The 16,375-nt window shown below is 42.0% G+C and overlaps 2 protein-coding genes across 2 annotated transcripts; both read left to right on the top strand.

The window, feature by feature from the left end:
* Window positions 1–3,465: 3,465 nt before the first annotated feature.
* Window positions 3,466–7,847, top strand: atp5mc1 (ATP synthase membrane subunit c locus 1). The gene is made up of 5 exons (XM_057013891.1): window positions 3,466–3,661; window positions 4,935–4,981; window positions 5,458–5,538; window positions 6,007–6,185; window positions 7,447–7,847. Exons 2-5 carry the CDS (start codon window positions 4,943–4,945, stop codon window positions 7,559–7,561), a joined length of 414 nt encoding a protein of 137 aa, XP_056869871.1. The 5' UTR covers window positions 3,466–3,661; window positions 4,935–4,942; the 3' UTR covers window positions 7,562–7,847.
* A 991-nt stretch (window positions 7,848–8,838) lies between these two features.
* On the top strand, window positions 8,839–16,375 carry ube2z (ubiquitin-conjugating enzyme E2Z). Its single transcript, XM_057013875.1, has 7 exons — window positions 8,839–9,720; window positions 10,180–10,252; window positions 12,025–12,212; window positions 12,344–12,455; window positions 12,887–12,999; window positions 13,091–13,181; window positions 13,640–16,375. Exons 1-7 carry the CDS (start codon window positions 9,266–9,268, stop codon window positions 13,820–13,822), a joined length of 1,215 nt encoding a protein of 404 aa, XP_056869855.1. The 5' UTR covers window positions 8,839–9,265; the 3' UTR covers window positions 13,823–16,375.

Below are 16,375 nucleotides of genomic sequence, written 5' to 3'. Positions count from 1 at the left end.
TAATTCTGCTCTCCTGTTTTCTGTGTTCTTTTTCAGTGGTTCCTGTTTTAGATCTGACCCTTTTATCTTTGCCTGCCTCTTTCTAACAATTCCATCTCCACGTGTTTCACCTTTGGTGTCTCCTCTGCTCCTCACATGCATCATCTTAGGGTTTGATTTAATTTGATTTTCTCCACTCTGATTTGGCTTGGGTTATCAGAGTTGTGTCACATTTTTTGTTCTTTTCTTTTTTCTGTGCATGTGTGTTTGTGTGTGTGTGGTGTGTGCGTGTGTGTGTGTGTGTGTGTGTGTGTGTGTGTGTTTGTGCACCCATGAATATTCATGTTTGCTGCCTCCAGAGACCAAACTGGCACTCAGCACTAATGAAGATGGTAGATCCCACAATGTGTGCCTGTGCGCGCGTGTGTGTGTGTGTGTGCCAGGATAGTAAAAACAGGGGGGTGAATTTGTCCTCCTCAGTAAAACAAAAATAAATAAACTGAAATGAGAGAGAAAAATGAGCAGGCATTTTGGCTTCCTGACAGACGTTAAAGTTGATAGATTTATGTCTGGTTGCCAACAGCATTTCCATAGTTTTGTACTCTCATGGTCAATATTTGGCAGTGCTGATGGAGACAATTTGATTGAGGAAATGTCTGTGCACGGCACCAATAAAAATGAACAGTAAAACATTCCGCATACAGTTCACTTTTCGCCGTTAGAATCCCTCTTTATAAAATATGCATTGATTGAGATGTCTGAACTATTTCGGTTGATAAAAGGTACGCATTGATTGTTTTCCCAAAAAGAAGAGGTTATTAATACAAAATTTGGGAAGTAACAATAATTATAAAGTAGATTGATTAATGTTGGGCAAATAAAACTTTTTGCTTAGTTTTTTGTTGATATTGTGAATGACACCATATACAAGAAAATATAAAAATCATATTTTCTGGGTGAAATTACAGTGATTTTATGTTGCCCTGAATTTGGGCTTTTGTTAAATCATGAGTGGAAAGGGGTTGAAAGAAAGAAAGACAATTGTGTGGAATCAAATGCTTTGGTTTAAGATAAAAAATACAACCTAGAAATCTCTGAATCTAAATGATTTCCTGGTTTAAGGCTCTTGACAGCTTCTGAATACAGGATGTAACTTATGGAAGAGACATGGAAAAGAGACAAGTTCATAAACAATGTCTGCATTCATTCATTCACAAAGTCTGTAGCAGAATATGTTGTGCTCATTACACAGCGTGATGAAAAAGGTCACACAGTCAGGAGCGCCTTCTGTCGCTTCCATGTTTAAATGCTTAGAGGGACATCTAGTGCACATTTGATGCGTCTCAGGCAAAGAGTGGAGATATATACACTGCTGAAAAAAATTAGAGGAACACTTTTTAATCAGAGTATAGCAACCTCTCAGTCAAACTTCTGGGATATTGATCTGGTCAGTTAAGTAGCAGAGGGGGTTGTTCATCAGTTTCTGCTGCTTCGGTGTTAATGAAATCAACAACAGGAACATCAGAGGGGCAACAATGAAACGGCCCCCAAAACAGGAATGGCTTTCCAGGTTGAGGCCACTGATACTTTTTTCCCTCCTCATCTCTTTTTAGCTGATTTTTTACTGACTGACTTTCTGCTGCTGTAGTTATTAATTTGGCTCGGATCAACATCTCTGTTGATAACATGGTGCAGTAACTGGACACTACAGAGGTTGCACAGTAGTCCAACTCCTCCAGGATGGAACATCAATACGTGCCGTTGCAAGAAGGTTTGCTGTGTCTCCCAGCACAGTCTCAAGAGCATGGAGGAGATTCCAGGAGACAGGTAGTTACTCCAGGAGAGCTGGACAGGGCCGTAGAAGGTCCTCAGACCCTCAGCAGGATCGGGATCTGCTCCTTTGTGCAAGGAGGAACAGGATGAGCACTGGCAGAGCTCTACAAAATGACCTCCAGCAGGCCACTGGTGTGAATGTTTCTGACCAAACAATCAGAAACAGGCTCCATGAGGAGATCCCCCAGGACACCATTCGTCATCTCATTAGGAGCATACCCCAATGTTGTCAGTGGGACAATGTGTACAAGCACGTGGGGGCCACACAAACTACTGAGAATCATTTTGAGTTGCTGAAGGAGGAGATAGACAGAATGTGGGGTATGAAGGCAACAGTGGTCCCAGTAGTGATTGGGACACTAGGGGCAGTAACCCCTAGTAACCCCTGTCTGTTGGAGATGGCTCCAACAGATACCAGGAACCACATCAGGGGTTTCTGTCCAGAAGAGCACAGTCCTAGGAACAGCTAAGATCCTGCGCAGAACCCTCAGACTCCCAGGCCTCTGATAGAGGACCCGAGTCTGAAGGAAGGAAGGAGGCACCGCCCAGGAGGGCGAGGAAGAGATGCTAGAGCGAACCCTGTATTTTGGCGCCCTCTGCAGCTTCAACGCGCTGCTGAAGTCCTCGTCTGTGCTGAACTGTCCTCGTCTGTGTCCAGAATAAGATCTCTTACAAGGGAATATTAATATTTATGATCAGGGCACACGCCTGTCCACAGGCAATCACATGCTTAAATTTGATTCATCTAATGGAAATCTGTTCATCAAAATTGTTTTCCGTGTATCTGACACTTTAACCTGGTTAAAGCAATTTTATGTGATAAACGACCAATATGGATAGAAGAATAGAAGAGATGTGCTTATCATGTTTTAATAGCCTGTGTTAGTGTGATCCACCGTTTCTCAGCCCAGTCCTCAACAGACGGAGCTACCACCGCCTCCATAATATACATAATATTTTTAGATTACATTTTAGAAGATATTGTAACTATGATGATGACTTTACTTTCTTTCTACAGATATTGGGTCACATTTTAGAAGATATTGTAACTATGATGATGACTTTACTTTCTTTCTACAGATATTGGGTCACATTTTCCCAAATATTGCAATAAATCCTTAACATTTCATTTTTAAATAAAAGGGTTATGTCACAACTTAGAGCATGTCAAATGTAGCAACATGCACTCCATAATGTCTGACTACATCAAGCTGGCTTTTGAAGAACACAATCCAGCTTACTATTGAGGATTGTATTATATCCCTCACCCTTTGCACAGATGAAAATAGGACCAAAAGGTCATGGTTCAAAGCACAGTAGCACTTGGTGGAAATATCTTACTATCTGCATGGTGCGTTCAGTACATATCTTTGATATACAGATGCAATAAGGAGTAAAGTATTTTTTTAATTTTAAAAAAGTCCCCAATTAAAGCATTTGGCCTAGAAAATCGAATTTATTTTGCAAAGGCGGGACTTCCTGTATTTCAACGAATAAGCATATAGGACACTGGATGTGCTTTAAAAGGTCTTTACTTAAATTTGGCACTCCCGGCACCGCTGGCCAATAGAATTAATGAGTTACTTTAGGTCCCGCCCTCTTCACTCGTTTAGCCAATCATAACTGTTGTCGTCCAATGGGGTTGAACTTAAGACGCTTGCGTTGCGGAAGTATTACAGAGTCGGGCCAGTTCTGACGGAAGGAGCGCTCTTTCTGACCAATTGGGGTTTAGGACGTAGATTGTGCTCTTATAAATGACAAGGTGACAAGGCTCACGTCCTACATTCACTGACTGCCGCTGTGTGCGAGAGCTGCTGAAGCCGGACCCTCCGAAAGCTCAAATAATCCGGTAAAAATGACTCTCATTAATTAATACGAATACACATTGGATTCGGTGTTTTCTACTGGTATTCAAACGTGGCGCAAATAATTCATCTAGGAACTGTTTCCAGGATTGCTATCGTTGCTAGCAAACGATGTTAGCCGGCTAAGCTAACGATGGGCCGACCATTCAATGATACAGTACTTGGGAGGGTGAAACCTGTAAAGGCACATGTGTGTTTGTACACACTGTTCATCATTGCGGCTCGTTAAGGAATATATCGCTGTGTGAAACGCTCTAGGTTGGATTCTGGCGTTCTCATATGACCGGTACACGTAGCGGGTCAGACGCCGGTCACCGTGCAGCCAAGCGCCGTTGACAGTCGTGCGTAAAATGTCTGACATTCGGGCCTACTGTGTTCGACTCGTCCGCCTTTGCAAGGACATACTTTGGAGACCCGCTGTGTTAGATCACCCTTTTTGCATGCAATATTTGTTCTACAGTATGTTCTTTGCTTAATGGAATTCTTCAGGCCCAATGTGACCGTTCATAGGTTATTTGTGACCTTCAAGTCTGCAGTATGGATAGCTTAGCAACCTAGCCGAGCTCCAGCTCTTCCCATGTTATACGAGGGAAGTCATCTGAACTGTTAAAGGTGACGGTCATCCAAGTTAACTTGATTTGTAAAAGTCGTTCTGCAAAATACTTCCACTTGTCGAGTTCTCTTAATCAAGCGTGACGATATATTGGCATAAATACCGTCTTGATTTACCCTAATGGCGTCTGAAACGGGGAGTGCTAAACCCATTCATTCTGAAGCCTGTGCGGATCTTCAGCGGTTTATCTAATGTTGATCCTTGTAGTGATCGGTGCAATTGGATTAGCACCTTGGCTGAACCGACCGTGACCATTCCAAAAGTGCTCATCTCGCTCAATTTTGTTCGTTAGACTTGACCTTTGCATGCCCTATATGTATATTTCTGACTGTCATTTTATGTCGTTTCATTCTGGTTTACTATGCTTAGCATGTATTACTTGCTGCTCGGTTGTCAGCGTTAATGTAGGGAATGAACCAGTGTCTCTTTCGTGAGTCATACAAATCAAATCAAGTCTGTAGTCTGGCAGGTTGGCCATCCCATGTACTGTTACGCCGTAAGAAATTCACAAAGATTTCCAAAGTCTGACATCTGGATTTGTATATTGATTATTTATGTTGCAATCTGTTCTCACTAAGAAGTTGAAGTCAGTATGAAACTTTACATTTCCAGTCTAAAGCTGTAATATGTAACTTCTCTTCCAGCATCAACCATGTATGCCTGCGCCAAGTTTGTCACTTCACCAGCTGTGGTATGTGCTCAAAATATTTTACACTGCCTTACCAGCCTATATATTAAAGCTCTTATTTATTGTTACCAGATTTAGGTGAAACATTCACACTTTGATAAAATGCCAGTTTAATTCAGCAGTCATCGCTAATAGGGTTACGAGTATGGAGATTTTATCTTCAAAAGCCATGTGTTGTCTGCATGTGCTCAATTGCATTTGACAGTGGGACCACCAACATTAAAGCATCTTGGTCACAAGCATAGATCCATCTGTCCATCAATGCAGAAGATCTAAACAGACCAAATGCAAAAAATAATGTCCTGAACTTTGATTGTGCAACTGTTTTCCAAATTCCCCCCAACTCATTTTCAGTGCAGTTCTGTTACTATAGGAAACAATCTTAAAGGGCGTAGATGTTTTGTTTATTTGCAGTATAAACTAGTATGCAAAAAATGTGCCGTTGTGTTATTAGTCAATTTTTTTTTGTCTTACTCTAGCTGCGTGGGGGGTCCAGAGTCCTCGCCCGGCCAGTCTCCGTTTCCCTGTTCAACAGACCTGAAGCCACAGTAGAGCAGCAGGTCAGTCTTTCAGTTAAACTTTCTTTCTTCTTAGAAGCCTAAATATCTTGAAATTAATAAAATTGTCATTACTTGCATTGTGCATCCTGATTAAGTGGATAGTAGCAGATCCACATTTAGCATCTAGCTGGACAAATGTTGGGTGTTTAATAGTCATAAAATTGATAGCTGTCTAAAATGGGGCATCTGACTGTAGTGACAACAGATATTAAAGTCAATCTGATTAAGTTGGTTCAAAATGGTACAATGTGGTGTATCATTAATGCCAACTCTGCTACTGTGGCGCTAACATTTATTAATTTTAGCATCTTGGTGTGGTTTTGTACTTTTTCTTTTTTCTTTTTTTTTTTCTGATGTGTTGTGAGTTTCAGTTCTGAGGCTTCATTTACTTAAATGTAATGGGCAGAAATGTTGTGTATGCACGTTTTAAACGGTCGTACTTTTCTCTCCAAACGTGTCTCCTTTCAGGCCCTGTTGCCAGTCAGCCAGTCTGCAGTCCTGGCGCGCTCCTTCCAGACCAGCGCAGTCTCACGAGACATCGACACTGCCGCCAAGTTCATTGGTGCCGGAGCTGCCACAGTGGGTGTGGCCGGCTCTGGAGCTGGTATTGGAACCGTTTTCGGCAGCCTCATCATTGGCTACGCCAGGTAGAGTTCTGAATTATGATGCTCCATCTCTTCACAGCACAGCGTCCTGTATTGAAATTATTAAGAGGTATATTTGAGAAACATGATGGCTGGCTTCGTCGAAAGCTGGCGTGTCCACATAAGTCCTATGTTCAAAGAACCTGGGAACCCAGGAAAAAGCAGTTGTCCTATGCTAGGACAGAAACCCTGCTGGATTGTGGCCCTCCTTGGACCTGATCCAGAGGGTGTGCAACCCGGAAGTAAGCCGAGATCTGCTCTAAATACCATATACCCATTTCCTTTAAGAATAATTTCATATCTTGGTCTGCATATTGAGACTAGGTCTTTCCAAGACAAAGTAGGTTGTCATCCAAATATTGATTTGCATGACATGACCTTACCTAATTAACTAATGTCTTTCGATGCTATGCAGGCATTATTCAAAAGAATTATTTTTATGAACAAATTGACCCAAAAATGTATTTTACTGCTTTACTCATGTTTGTGCTGTGCAGTACAGCAAGTGTAAAGCAAATGTTCATTAATATTTCTTCCAATTTTCATTGCCAGTATTTGCAAATGACTTGTGTTTATCATTCACTCGGGTATGTTCTCCATGTATATGGGAAACATTGGCATCTCACTGCTGGGAAAAGACTAAGAATTGATCATAAAGATGTCGGTTAAAATAGTGTGAACACCTGCAAGTTTCATCATTTTCTATTTTGAACATGCAAGTGCAAATAAAGAATAAATATGAGATAAATTAAAAAAATATACAAATGCATTTTTACAGGTAATACACATGTTCAAAAGAGTAGGAAGAAGTAAATGCTTGTATGATCCTACCCCTTGCTGATTGACTCATGTCGACCAATGTGATGCCCTCTAGCCTGAGACTCGAGTTTGCTTAAGTCAAAGTTCAGTGAGTTGGGTGGCTTAGAGGCTGTTGTGATATTTCTAAACTGTAACTCGAATAACTGACGGTAAGAGGCTGCAAGTTTAAGTTTCAATTTATATAAAAATAAAAAAGCCTCTGTATTGCGTGTTTGCTTCATGTGACATCTTTAAATGGTAAATTGTGATCAAGTGTAGGAAGAACTCCTGGCAACACCTCTTTAATTAATAATAATAATTTTATAAAACCATTTATTTATGTCACACAATGCTGCAATGCCTTTGTGGTTTAGAAATCTAAAAGCAGGTGCTAAATGGAACTTGTTTGTTCAAGTTTTTGCTTTGCACAGACATTAATTAGCTTTACACTTGTCCGTCTCTGCAGGAACCCCTCCCTGAAGCAGCAGCTCTTCTCTTACGCCATCCTGGGATTTGCTCTGTCTGAGGCTATGGGTCTCTTTTGTCTGATGGTGGCGTTCCTCATCCTGTTCGCCATGTAAACACACTCACAGCTCATTATTTACCCTTTCTTCAATATCTCCTTCCTCGCTCCCTTCTCCCCTCCCTTAATTTCACCCGGAGGGGGGTTTCCAAGACGGAAACTCAGAATGAGCTGGTGGGCCATTCCGATCAATGGGGAAAAAAAACAACAGGAAAATTGTCCATCTGAAGGCAACATGCCTCCAGTCAAATTTATATGTTCTTGCGCTTATTTTTGTTTTTCAGAAATTTTATGAGACCTCACTTGGTTGAAATCTGTCCAAAATAAATGGTTGGGTTAACTAACTTGTTGTAATGGTGTTTCTTTTTTTCTTTTTTCCATTGAAATTCATTTGAATAAAATGTTCTGACATCATGCAGACGATGAAAGTTTGAAATAACTGCAGTAATCGAAACATTCTTGAACAGTATTGGATTAAACGCCACAGGTAGATCCAACATGACATGTTAGGGATGGACCTTTTTTTTTTTTTTTTTTTTTAAAAGAAAAATCTTAAATTGCATATTTAGCGATCTGCTGGCATCCATGGAAATCCTGTGTATCCCAGAGGTGAAGCTACATTTAGGTAAAGTCATTGTACCATAATGAATTTTGTCTTCAAGAAGTAAGAATTTCCTTTTTGAGAAGTTTTATGGTGAGTTAAAAATGCTCTGCTGTCAAAATAATCAGGTGTGCCATTAACATTTAAACAGATGTGGGTAAAGGTGGATCCATGTTTGCACCAAAATACTGAGTATCACCAGACTGGTGAGGGATTTTTCAGAAAACTGAATTGTGCGGTCAGATGATGGAGGTGGCGTTATTTTTGGAGCTGGTAATATCTGTAATCCTGTGGGGACAACTACAATTTCCCAGTCACTGTGATGCTAATTCACCACATGACAGCTATTTTCTAAAATCATGACTACTGTTAGAATTTGTGACAAAAACATTGAAGTATTTTGATCAAACTACAGATGCACATCAACTGCGATGTAATTAGAGGGATGCGGTTTCTGATTGAATTAAATTTCCGTCAAAGATTCTGCGTTATTACCTGGCGGAAACATGACCAGTGTGTGAGCCTATGGATTAAAGCTTGTCCTGGTTTGGTTCTCAGTTTGAACCCCATTTTGCCCCCATTAGTGAGTTTGACAAGCCCCGAATGAGCTTCAATATCACTTCCGCCTATTTTCACCTTTTAAGAAAATAAAAGATGGCGATCGAATTTGCGGTAAAAATGGGGAAGTGGTTTTACTTTGAAGATTGTAACCGGATGTACCTCATAGTATCGCTGCAGCCTTGCGAGAGATCAGATGAAGTTGCATTACGTCCGCGGACTGTCGCGGGTGCGTTGTGTGGAGAAAAAGCAACAATACTCTGATATTACGCTCCTCTGAAGGGATAACAACCGAACCAGTCTCCATTTAAACTTAATAGAACGGTGGACGAGGGAATTCTAACAACGAATTGTTACTTTTTGGAGCTCAGGAGGAAAAAACAGCAGCTAACGATAAGTAGCCACCATGTCGTGGGAAGAAATACCTTGCTATGTGGCCTCGCCTCTGCGCACAGCTCAGCGCAGTTTGTCTGCTCTCTGATCCGGCTGGATAAAACAACCAGTTAACTTTGGCTCTCAGCAGTCCATGCAGCTAACGAGCTAACCCTACGCACTAAAACGACCAGCGTTTCCCTGTAGCTCAACGTTACTAGCTTGTGAGCCATGGCTGACAGCTTTGGAGAGGAGACGGTCGCTGGTGCCCTTGGCTTGGACTTAACCGGACAGGGCAACGGACTCCCGCTGTTGCCGACTTTGGCCAACTCTATCCCCGGAGGACACACAGCAGCCATCGGTGCTCACTCCAGCGCTAACCCGGCCTCCCCTCCTCCCGCCGCGGCAGCTCCGAGTGGCCTATCCGCCGTGATGGCCAACATGTCGGCGGTTGCTACTACCCCGATCGGTTTGGGGAGCACCTTCACGCCCGGTTCTTCGCCACCCATCGTCGCCGTGGCACCGAACGTACACACGTCGTCGTCCCTGCCGGTGGAAGGGCTCGGGGTTGGGGTGGCAGGAGCTGGCCTCCTGTCCCAACTTCATGCCACTTCCTGGGACCCGACACTGAGCACGGACTGGGACAACGAGAAAGCTTCCCAGCAGTGCATCCTGAGGATAAAAAGGTAATTAACGCCAACACACTCGGCTTTTTAAAAATAAACTTCTCGGAGGTGAATTGAAAGTGAAAGTTCAGAAACTCTTTCAGGACTTGGGAAATCTTCCACAGCTCTGAAGTCAAAAGCAAACCTTTGCGATGTGTAGAGCTGATTATTGGGGAATTTAACCAGGTTACAGGTATCATCAGTTCAACCAAATTACTGTCAGATCAGTATGATCTTCCTGTACCACCGTTAAAACAGATTTTATTTTGCCTTCCCCTAGCATTGTGATCATTTCCGTCCTTTACTGCAGCCACATTCAACATTTTGATACATGTAATTATAAAACGTCGGAAAAAAGTGTCACTGAAACACCTTTCTGACCAGATTTTAATGTTGCAACTTTAAGTGCTGGATACATTATATCTCTGCTTTTTCAATAAAAAAGAGGAATTATCTTCTCGTTTTGGTCTGCTTCTGCAGGGACATCATGTCAATTTACAAGGAGCCACCGCCGGGGATGTTTGTGGTCCCTGATCCTCAAGACATGACCAAGGTGAGATAGAAGGTCCCCTCTTGCATGGGATGTGTGCAGTTAGCATGTTTATATTCATCTTTTCAAAGCCTTTCAAGATTTCTTTTTAGCTTAAGATGCGTTGGGCGAACCTTGTTATAAATGAATATAAAGGACGGTATATTAATGACTTATTCAAAGCAAAATGAAGAGTCTATTGCACCATCACAGTGAAATGGAACATGGAAATCACAGACTCATCACACACTCATAAACCTTTATTTAGAAGTTTTTAGGCAGCTCTTAGTGTAAATAACAACTGGGAGACATCCCAGTGATGGCTCACATCCCAGTGGTGCTGGTTTTATCTGGCAATCACTGCTTCTGGTACCAAACAGCAGTCAAGAATATGTTGGCCAGAGGTGGCGGTTTGGTGGAAAGCAGAGCTAATTCACTCCGGGTTAAATGTTCTCAGGTAAATGGCAGGTGAGCTGCTTGATACTGGATTGATGGACCTTCTAATCCCTCCTTGTATAGCTGGTATCTTCTCCATTCTCTTGATACTGCTGGGAGTCATGGCAACCTTCTTACAGCCACCTAAGGATGCGCTGCTGTGATGTACTGGTGCAGAGAGACAGTGTTGCACATCGCCACATGCTGCCTGAAATGACAAGACCACTAATGGAACAAAAACTAGATCATGAACTGGATCTGGAGTTGTCTCTAGCCACTATTTGCAGTGGTCTCTGATCTCTCCATTATACTTCTAAAGGAAGTGAAAAGGATTTTGTTGTCTAAAGTTCTTCCTAACGAAAGAAAGAACGGTATCTCTGAAGTTTCTTCTGTAAAAGACAGAAGTGTGCCCTTTTATCTTTGTCCTGCACTTTACGTTTCTGTTAAGTGGAACAAAAAATAACTACAAATAAGCTAGTCATCTTGATGTACCGGTATATTTATGGACTGAAAGTTAGATAAGCTTTTTTTTAAATTGTAGACTACCTCATTTTAAATGCTAGTAGTGGTCCGCCTCTACCTGAGTGCTGCAAGATATTTGTGCGGACTCTTGTTTGACTGTATGTTGAGAAGGACAGAACCTGTTGTCTAATGAGCGTGGCCACTCTTGGAGCCTTAAACATTCATGTCAGACTTGTATTGAGGAAAACATTCCATCAGATGCCAATAACCTGTGTGTTGTGCTTGCAGCCAGTTTGAACACCGAAATGTTAATATTTCTGTTCTATTAAATGCAACATGGCCATTATCACCTTATATTACTCGATATAGTCTCTCAAGCCACAAGAATGGTTCATTTGTAGGCAAAGAGATGAACTCGACCATGTCAAATCAACTCTGACACATCAGTGCTAACTCGGAATACACTTGCTAGCATTGTCCAGCACTTTAGTTGAATCTTCATCTCTGTCAGCAAATAGATTTTGTGCAGTTGTGTTTGGGATGAGCCGACTGTCACAACCGTTTCCCTGACAACTGAGCTGTCTTAAACTACTGCTGATGTATGATTTGTGGGTGGACACGAGGAAAAAGTTAGTACCAATGTTTGTGAATGCTGAAACGTCCTGTGGTTTAACTTTTTTTCTTTTTTTTTTTAAAAAGAGAAAATTATTAAAGGAGAAGTGAAATTTTTGGACATGTCATGTTGGCTAATGTGCTGGAGAATTCCTCTTCAACGGGTATTAAACCAGGGCCTCATTGTAATGGTGATCAGCTGCTCTAAGCTCTGGCCACAGATTCCCTCTTTCCCTGTGCATTCTTCCTCTCTAACCCTTCGTCTTCCATACTCTCCTCCTCATCAGATCCATGCGCTGATAACAGGGCCATTTGACACGCCATATGAGGGCGGCTTCTTTCTCTTCCTGTTCCGCTGTCCCCCCGACTACCCCATTCACCCTCCGCGTGTCAAGCTGATTACCACAGGACACAATACTGTCCGCTTCAACCCCAACTTTTACAGAAACGGCAAAGTGTGCCTGAGCATCCTGGGGTAAGGTTCATTTCTTTAGGGCATATTTAGTTGATTTATTTACCTTTATTTGACCAGATAAAACCCAATGAGATCAGTATATTGTTGGAAACCCTTTCATCTAACAAATATTTTCTTTTGAATTGTTGTAGAACGTGGACAGGTCCTGCGTGGAGTCCTGCCCAGAGCATTTCATCTGTCCTCATCTCCATCCAGTCCCTGATGACAGAGAACCCATACCATAATGAACCGGGCTTTGAGCAGGTATGGGTGTGGCCTTCAGCCATGAATCGCACACACACAATCACAACCATCCTGTAAATGCAGACACTTTTTACCTCCGAGGTGCTTTTTTTTGCCACGTTAACAAGAGAACAGTAACACAGAACACGGTCCAAACAAAGTAACATTGTCTCTTTTTTCCTGTCATTGAAGACACTTTTTTAAAAACAGTCCTGGCATCTATTGAAGTTAAAGTTAAAATGATAGGGAAAGCATGTGATCCACCATAGAACTACTCATGCAGACTGTTGGCTGTTGACTCTGTTCCATGATAGGCTGATGGTACTAGAAAATAACATGTGTTTGTAAGCTTTTAAAGATTGTAAATGAACGGGTTCCTTTTACGTTTCAGCATATTGTCCTGTTGACATATTGCGATGATGTGACTCGTCTCTCTCCTCTGTTTTTCCCAGGAGCGCCACCCGGGGGACAGTAAGAACTATAACGAGTGTATACGCCACGAAACCATGAGAGTGGCTGTGTGTGACATGCTGGAGGGTAAAGTTGTCTGTCCAGAGGCTCTATGGTGAGAGCAACTTCTGTTAATCTCCTTTTTTAGTTATTATTTCAGGATATGTTTATATGTTTATGCGTGCTATGTGCTTGTGTGTTATAAGGAGTGTGATGGAAAAGTCCTTCCTTGAATATTATGATTTCTATGAGGGAGTTTGCAAGGAGAGATTGTATCTCCAGGGACAGAACATGCAGGTAAGTTGTGCTTATCTATATTTGTATTGATTGATAGATGTATGTGTCAACAAACAAAAGTCACCAGTACACCAGCCAGATAGGTATGTATGTTAAAATATATACATTTTGTGACAGGAGTAAAAAGATTTTTTAAGGAAAGGCAGATTTAGCGACCTAACATGAAAGTCCTAATTTTGTGAGTATAGTGTTGTTTTAGTGTTGTTTACCCAGTTGTTTTAAGGCCTCATTGTGGCTAAAAGAGAGGTTCCCGCCATCTTTTAGCCCAGAATCACTAAAGGAGATTTTGTTGTAGAGGAAAATTTTTTGTACCTTTGAGTTTCGTGCTGGAAAACGAGGGGCCTCAATATCAAACAATGTTTTAAACCTACAATAAGTCCCACTGCTTGCAGCTTGTGAGTACTACAAACAAGTTTAGGTGCTTTTGAAACGTGTGTTTATCTCGGCGTCTGATTCAGGATCCATTCGGCGAGAAGCGGGGCCGTTTTGACTACCAGGGCCTCTTGGCTCGACTAGGTGCCACACACAGGCGGATACGGGAGAAACTCCTGGCCGAGGACGAGCGCAACGAGAACGATTCAGACTCGGACACCAGCTCATCTGGGACCGACCCCGACAGCCAGGGCAGCTCCCACCCCTGACTCGCTGGACAGTGCTGGAGTCAGAAGTGAGGCCAAGGACTAAAGTCAAAGGCAACGTTTTTTTTATTTGATTTGAAGTGGAGGAGGGAAAGAAAACACAGAAAGAGTGCATCATCTACAGTATGATTAAAAGTTCTGGATTCACAATTTTGTAGTACTAATGTTGCAGAGAGAGGAAATGTCATCCTCTCTTGGCATTTAAATCCATCAACCGCTAGTTAGATGCTGGGTAATGTGGCTCGGAGCAGCGCGTTTATGCTACCGTGCTTAAAAACCAGCTGTCCACTGATGCCAAGTTTGATTCTAAAATAGAGGCTAGCTGCCTGATTATTAGAAAATGGATTCAGCAGCCATTATTTGTTTTGGATTTAAGACAGTAGTGTCCTGGTACAAGTCTAGCCTACAAAACGAATAAAGAAATCAGAACCACGGTTTTGAATGTTAAGCCAACTTTGGCAAAGCTGAGAGAGTGGAGGTGTTCAAAGCGGCATCACCTTCCAAATATCAAAAGAAGAAAAGTTTATCCATGGATCTTAGAAAAAGTGACTGTTTGACGATGCTTTGTGAGTCATGTGCCTTGTCTCCTCTGGTGAGAGTGAAGCGATTCTGCTGCTCTTTCAAACCGGACTACATCTGCCTCTGATACCAGGCCACTTAAATCATCAGCAGCACACCATTCTGAGCACAGTTTCCTGTGTATTATACAAGTTCTGCTTCGCTTTTGTTTCAACTATTACTACTGAAATCAGTTTACCAGAGAAGAAAATAGTAAATAAAAGGCACTTTGTTAAGCATCCACCATGATTCTGCTTTCTTATGTCCAAGCTAATGCTGATTTGCAGTGATGGGTCTGTTGTTGATTAGAGGCCCTGCTGACATGTGCTAGCACTTATGATAAATGTCAGGACTAGCACCATACCATCCCGTGCTTTAGCCAGGTCCACTCAGGGCAACGACTGGAGGCAACAAAACATCATTTTCCACACAATTAATCTTACAATTAGGTCGTTTTCACTGAACGAGGGCTCGAGCATGACATTGACCTGAACAGATGAATCAGCGTATTTGATGTTAGGCATGTGGGGTTATTTAATAGGCTAGTGATATTTGGTAGATAATTGGTTAAAACCAGTAAATCTGGCAGGAAGTGACGGCTTACCATCTAAAGGAAGATAAGGGAATGAAAGGGGTTTTACCTCTACCTGATCGTTTCTGGACTTTTTCAAGTTGGTCTTAAGACAATCATTTCCCATGCATAATTATGTCCATTAAAGTGTTGTGATCATTCCATCTGTTCACCTGAGAGCTAGCTCAGATGAATCTGTCCTCCTTTTCGGAGCCAAGGAGGCAATTAAAAAGAGAGGATTATGCAAGTCTTGTCAGTGTTTGTCCCCTGAAGTGTAAATAAATTAGTGGGATATGATGTCGTCATTGGTTTGTGGCCCATTATTCTCTGTCCAGAGTCTGGCATTATGGTTTTAGGATAAAGGAGTGGACAACAAGAATCCTAAACTACCTGTGAAGTTGGAGCATCTAGAGGTTTTGTATAGTGAGAACTGAATACAAATTTAGCCTTTTTTCAGACTTTCCCTTTCATTTGGTGGCTCAGGTGAGGGTTTAGTGTTTCTTTACTTTCCCTAAGAGCTGAGGCTGATGAAGACTCCAGAGCATCAGTTCAGGCCTCCAGACAGCACGTGGAGTTGATGGTTCCATGCCTGCATTCACCATTAGTTGAACAGGAAGAATGATCTTACTGTCATGTCTGATCGGCTCATGCAGCTGCTGGCTGCCTGGCGACGGCCTGGGAACGCCGCGTCTGTGTCTGCTTCTTTGATCCATCTCAAGTCAGCAGGCCAAGAAAACATCCATCTGTAAGCATCCGTATAGCATAATGGGCATCATCAAAGCTAACTACAGATCAGCGGTTTCTGCTCTGAAAGAACTGGTGGTTTCAGTTCTGCAGACGTGATGGTGATATCAATGTTTACGCTGTTAAATATGTTCCGCCTCATCGTTTATGTCATACAAGAGTAAGCTCACCATCTTTCCTGTGTTATAGTTTTTAGATACCCCGATGGATCAAGGTTTCAAAGGAATACATGGCTATTGTGTTGTCTTTGTGTCTGCCTTCCTCTGTTCTCCAGTCTGCCTTTTGCTTCGCTGCAGCTGTCGCCATGGAGATGGGAGCAGATTCGTATATGCTGTCAATGTTTTGTCAAACCCCCGATCAATCCTGACAGAGGATCACATGGGATCATCTAACTTGGGGCATTCCTTTAATTTAGTTTTGTTATTTTATGGAATGATAACATGAGAAGCAGCTCATATATATTTGATTGCCAAAATGTTGATTGCAACACATTTCCTGAAATGGAAAAAAGAAAAAAAAATGATATATATGTCTGGTTGTCTGTGTTGTGCTTCAAGCAGGGTTGCTGTGGCTCTGTATCCTGGATTATGGACAAAAAAATGATATCCAGGTTTTCAAAAATATTGGTATTGTACAGATGTTCTAAAAAAAAGAAAAAGCAAATAAAATGTTCAGTCCTGGTA

This window comes from Takifugu flavidus, chromosome 18 (genome assembly GCF_003711565.1).
Source record: "Takifugu flavidus isolate HTHZ2018 chromosome 18, ASM371156v2, whole genome shotgun sequence".
Lineage (NCBI taxonomy): Eukaryota > Metazoa > Chordata > Actinopteri > Tetraodontiformes > Tetraodontidae > Takifugu > Takifugu flavidus.
This window is presented reverse-complemented; position numbering and strand designations above follow the sequence as displayed.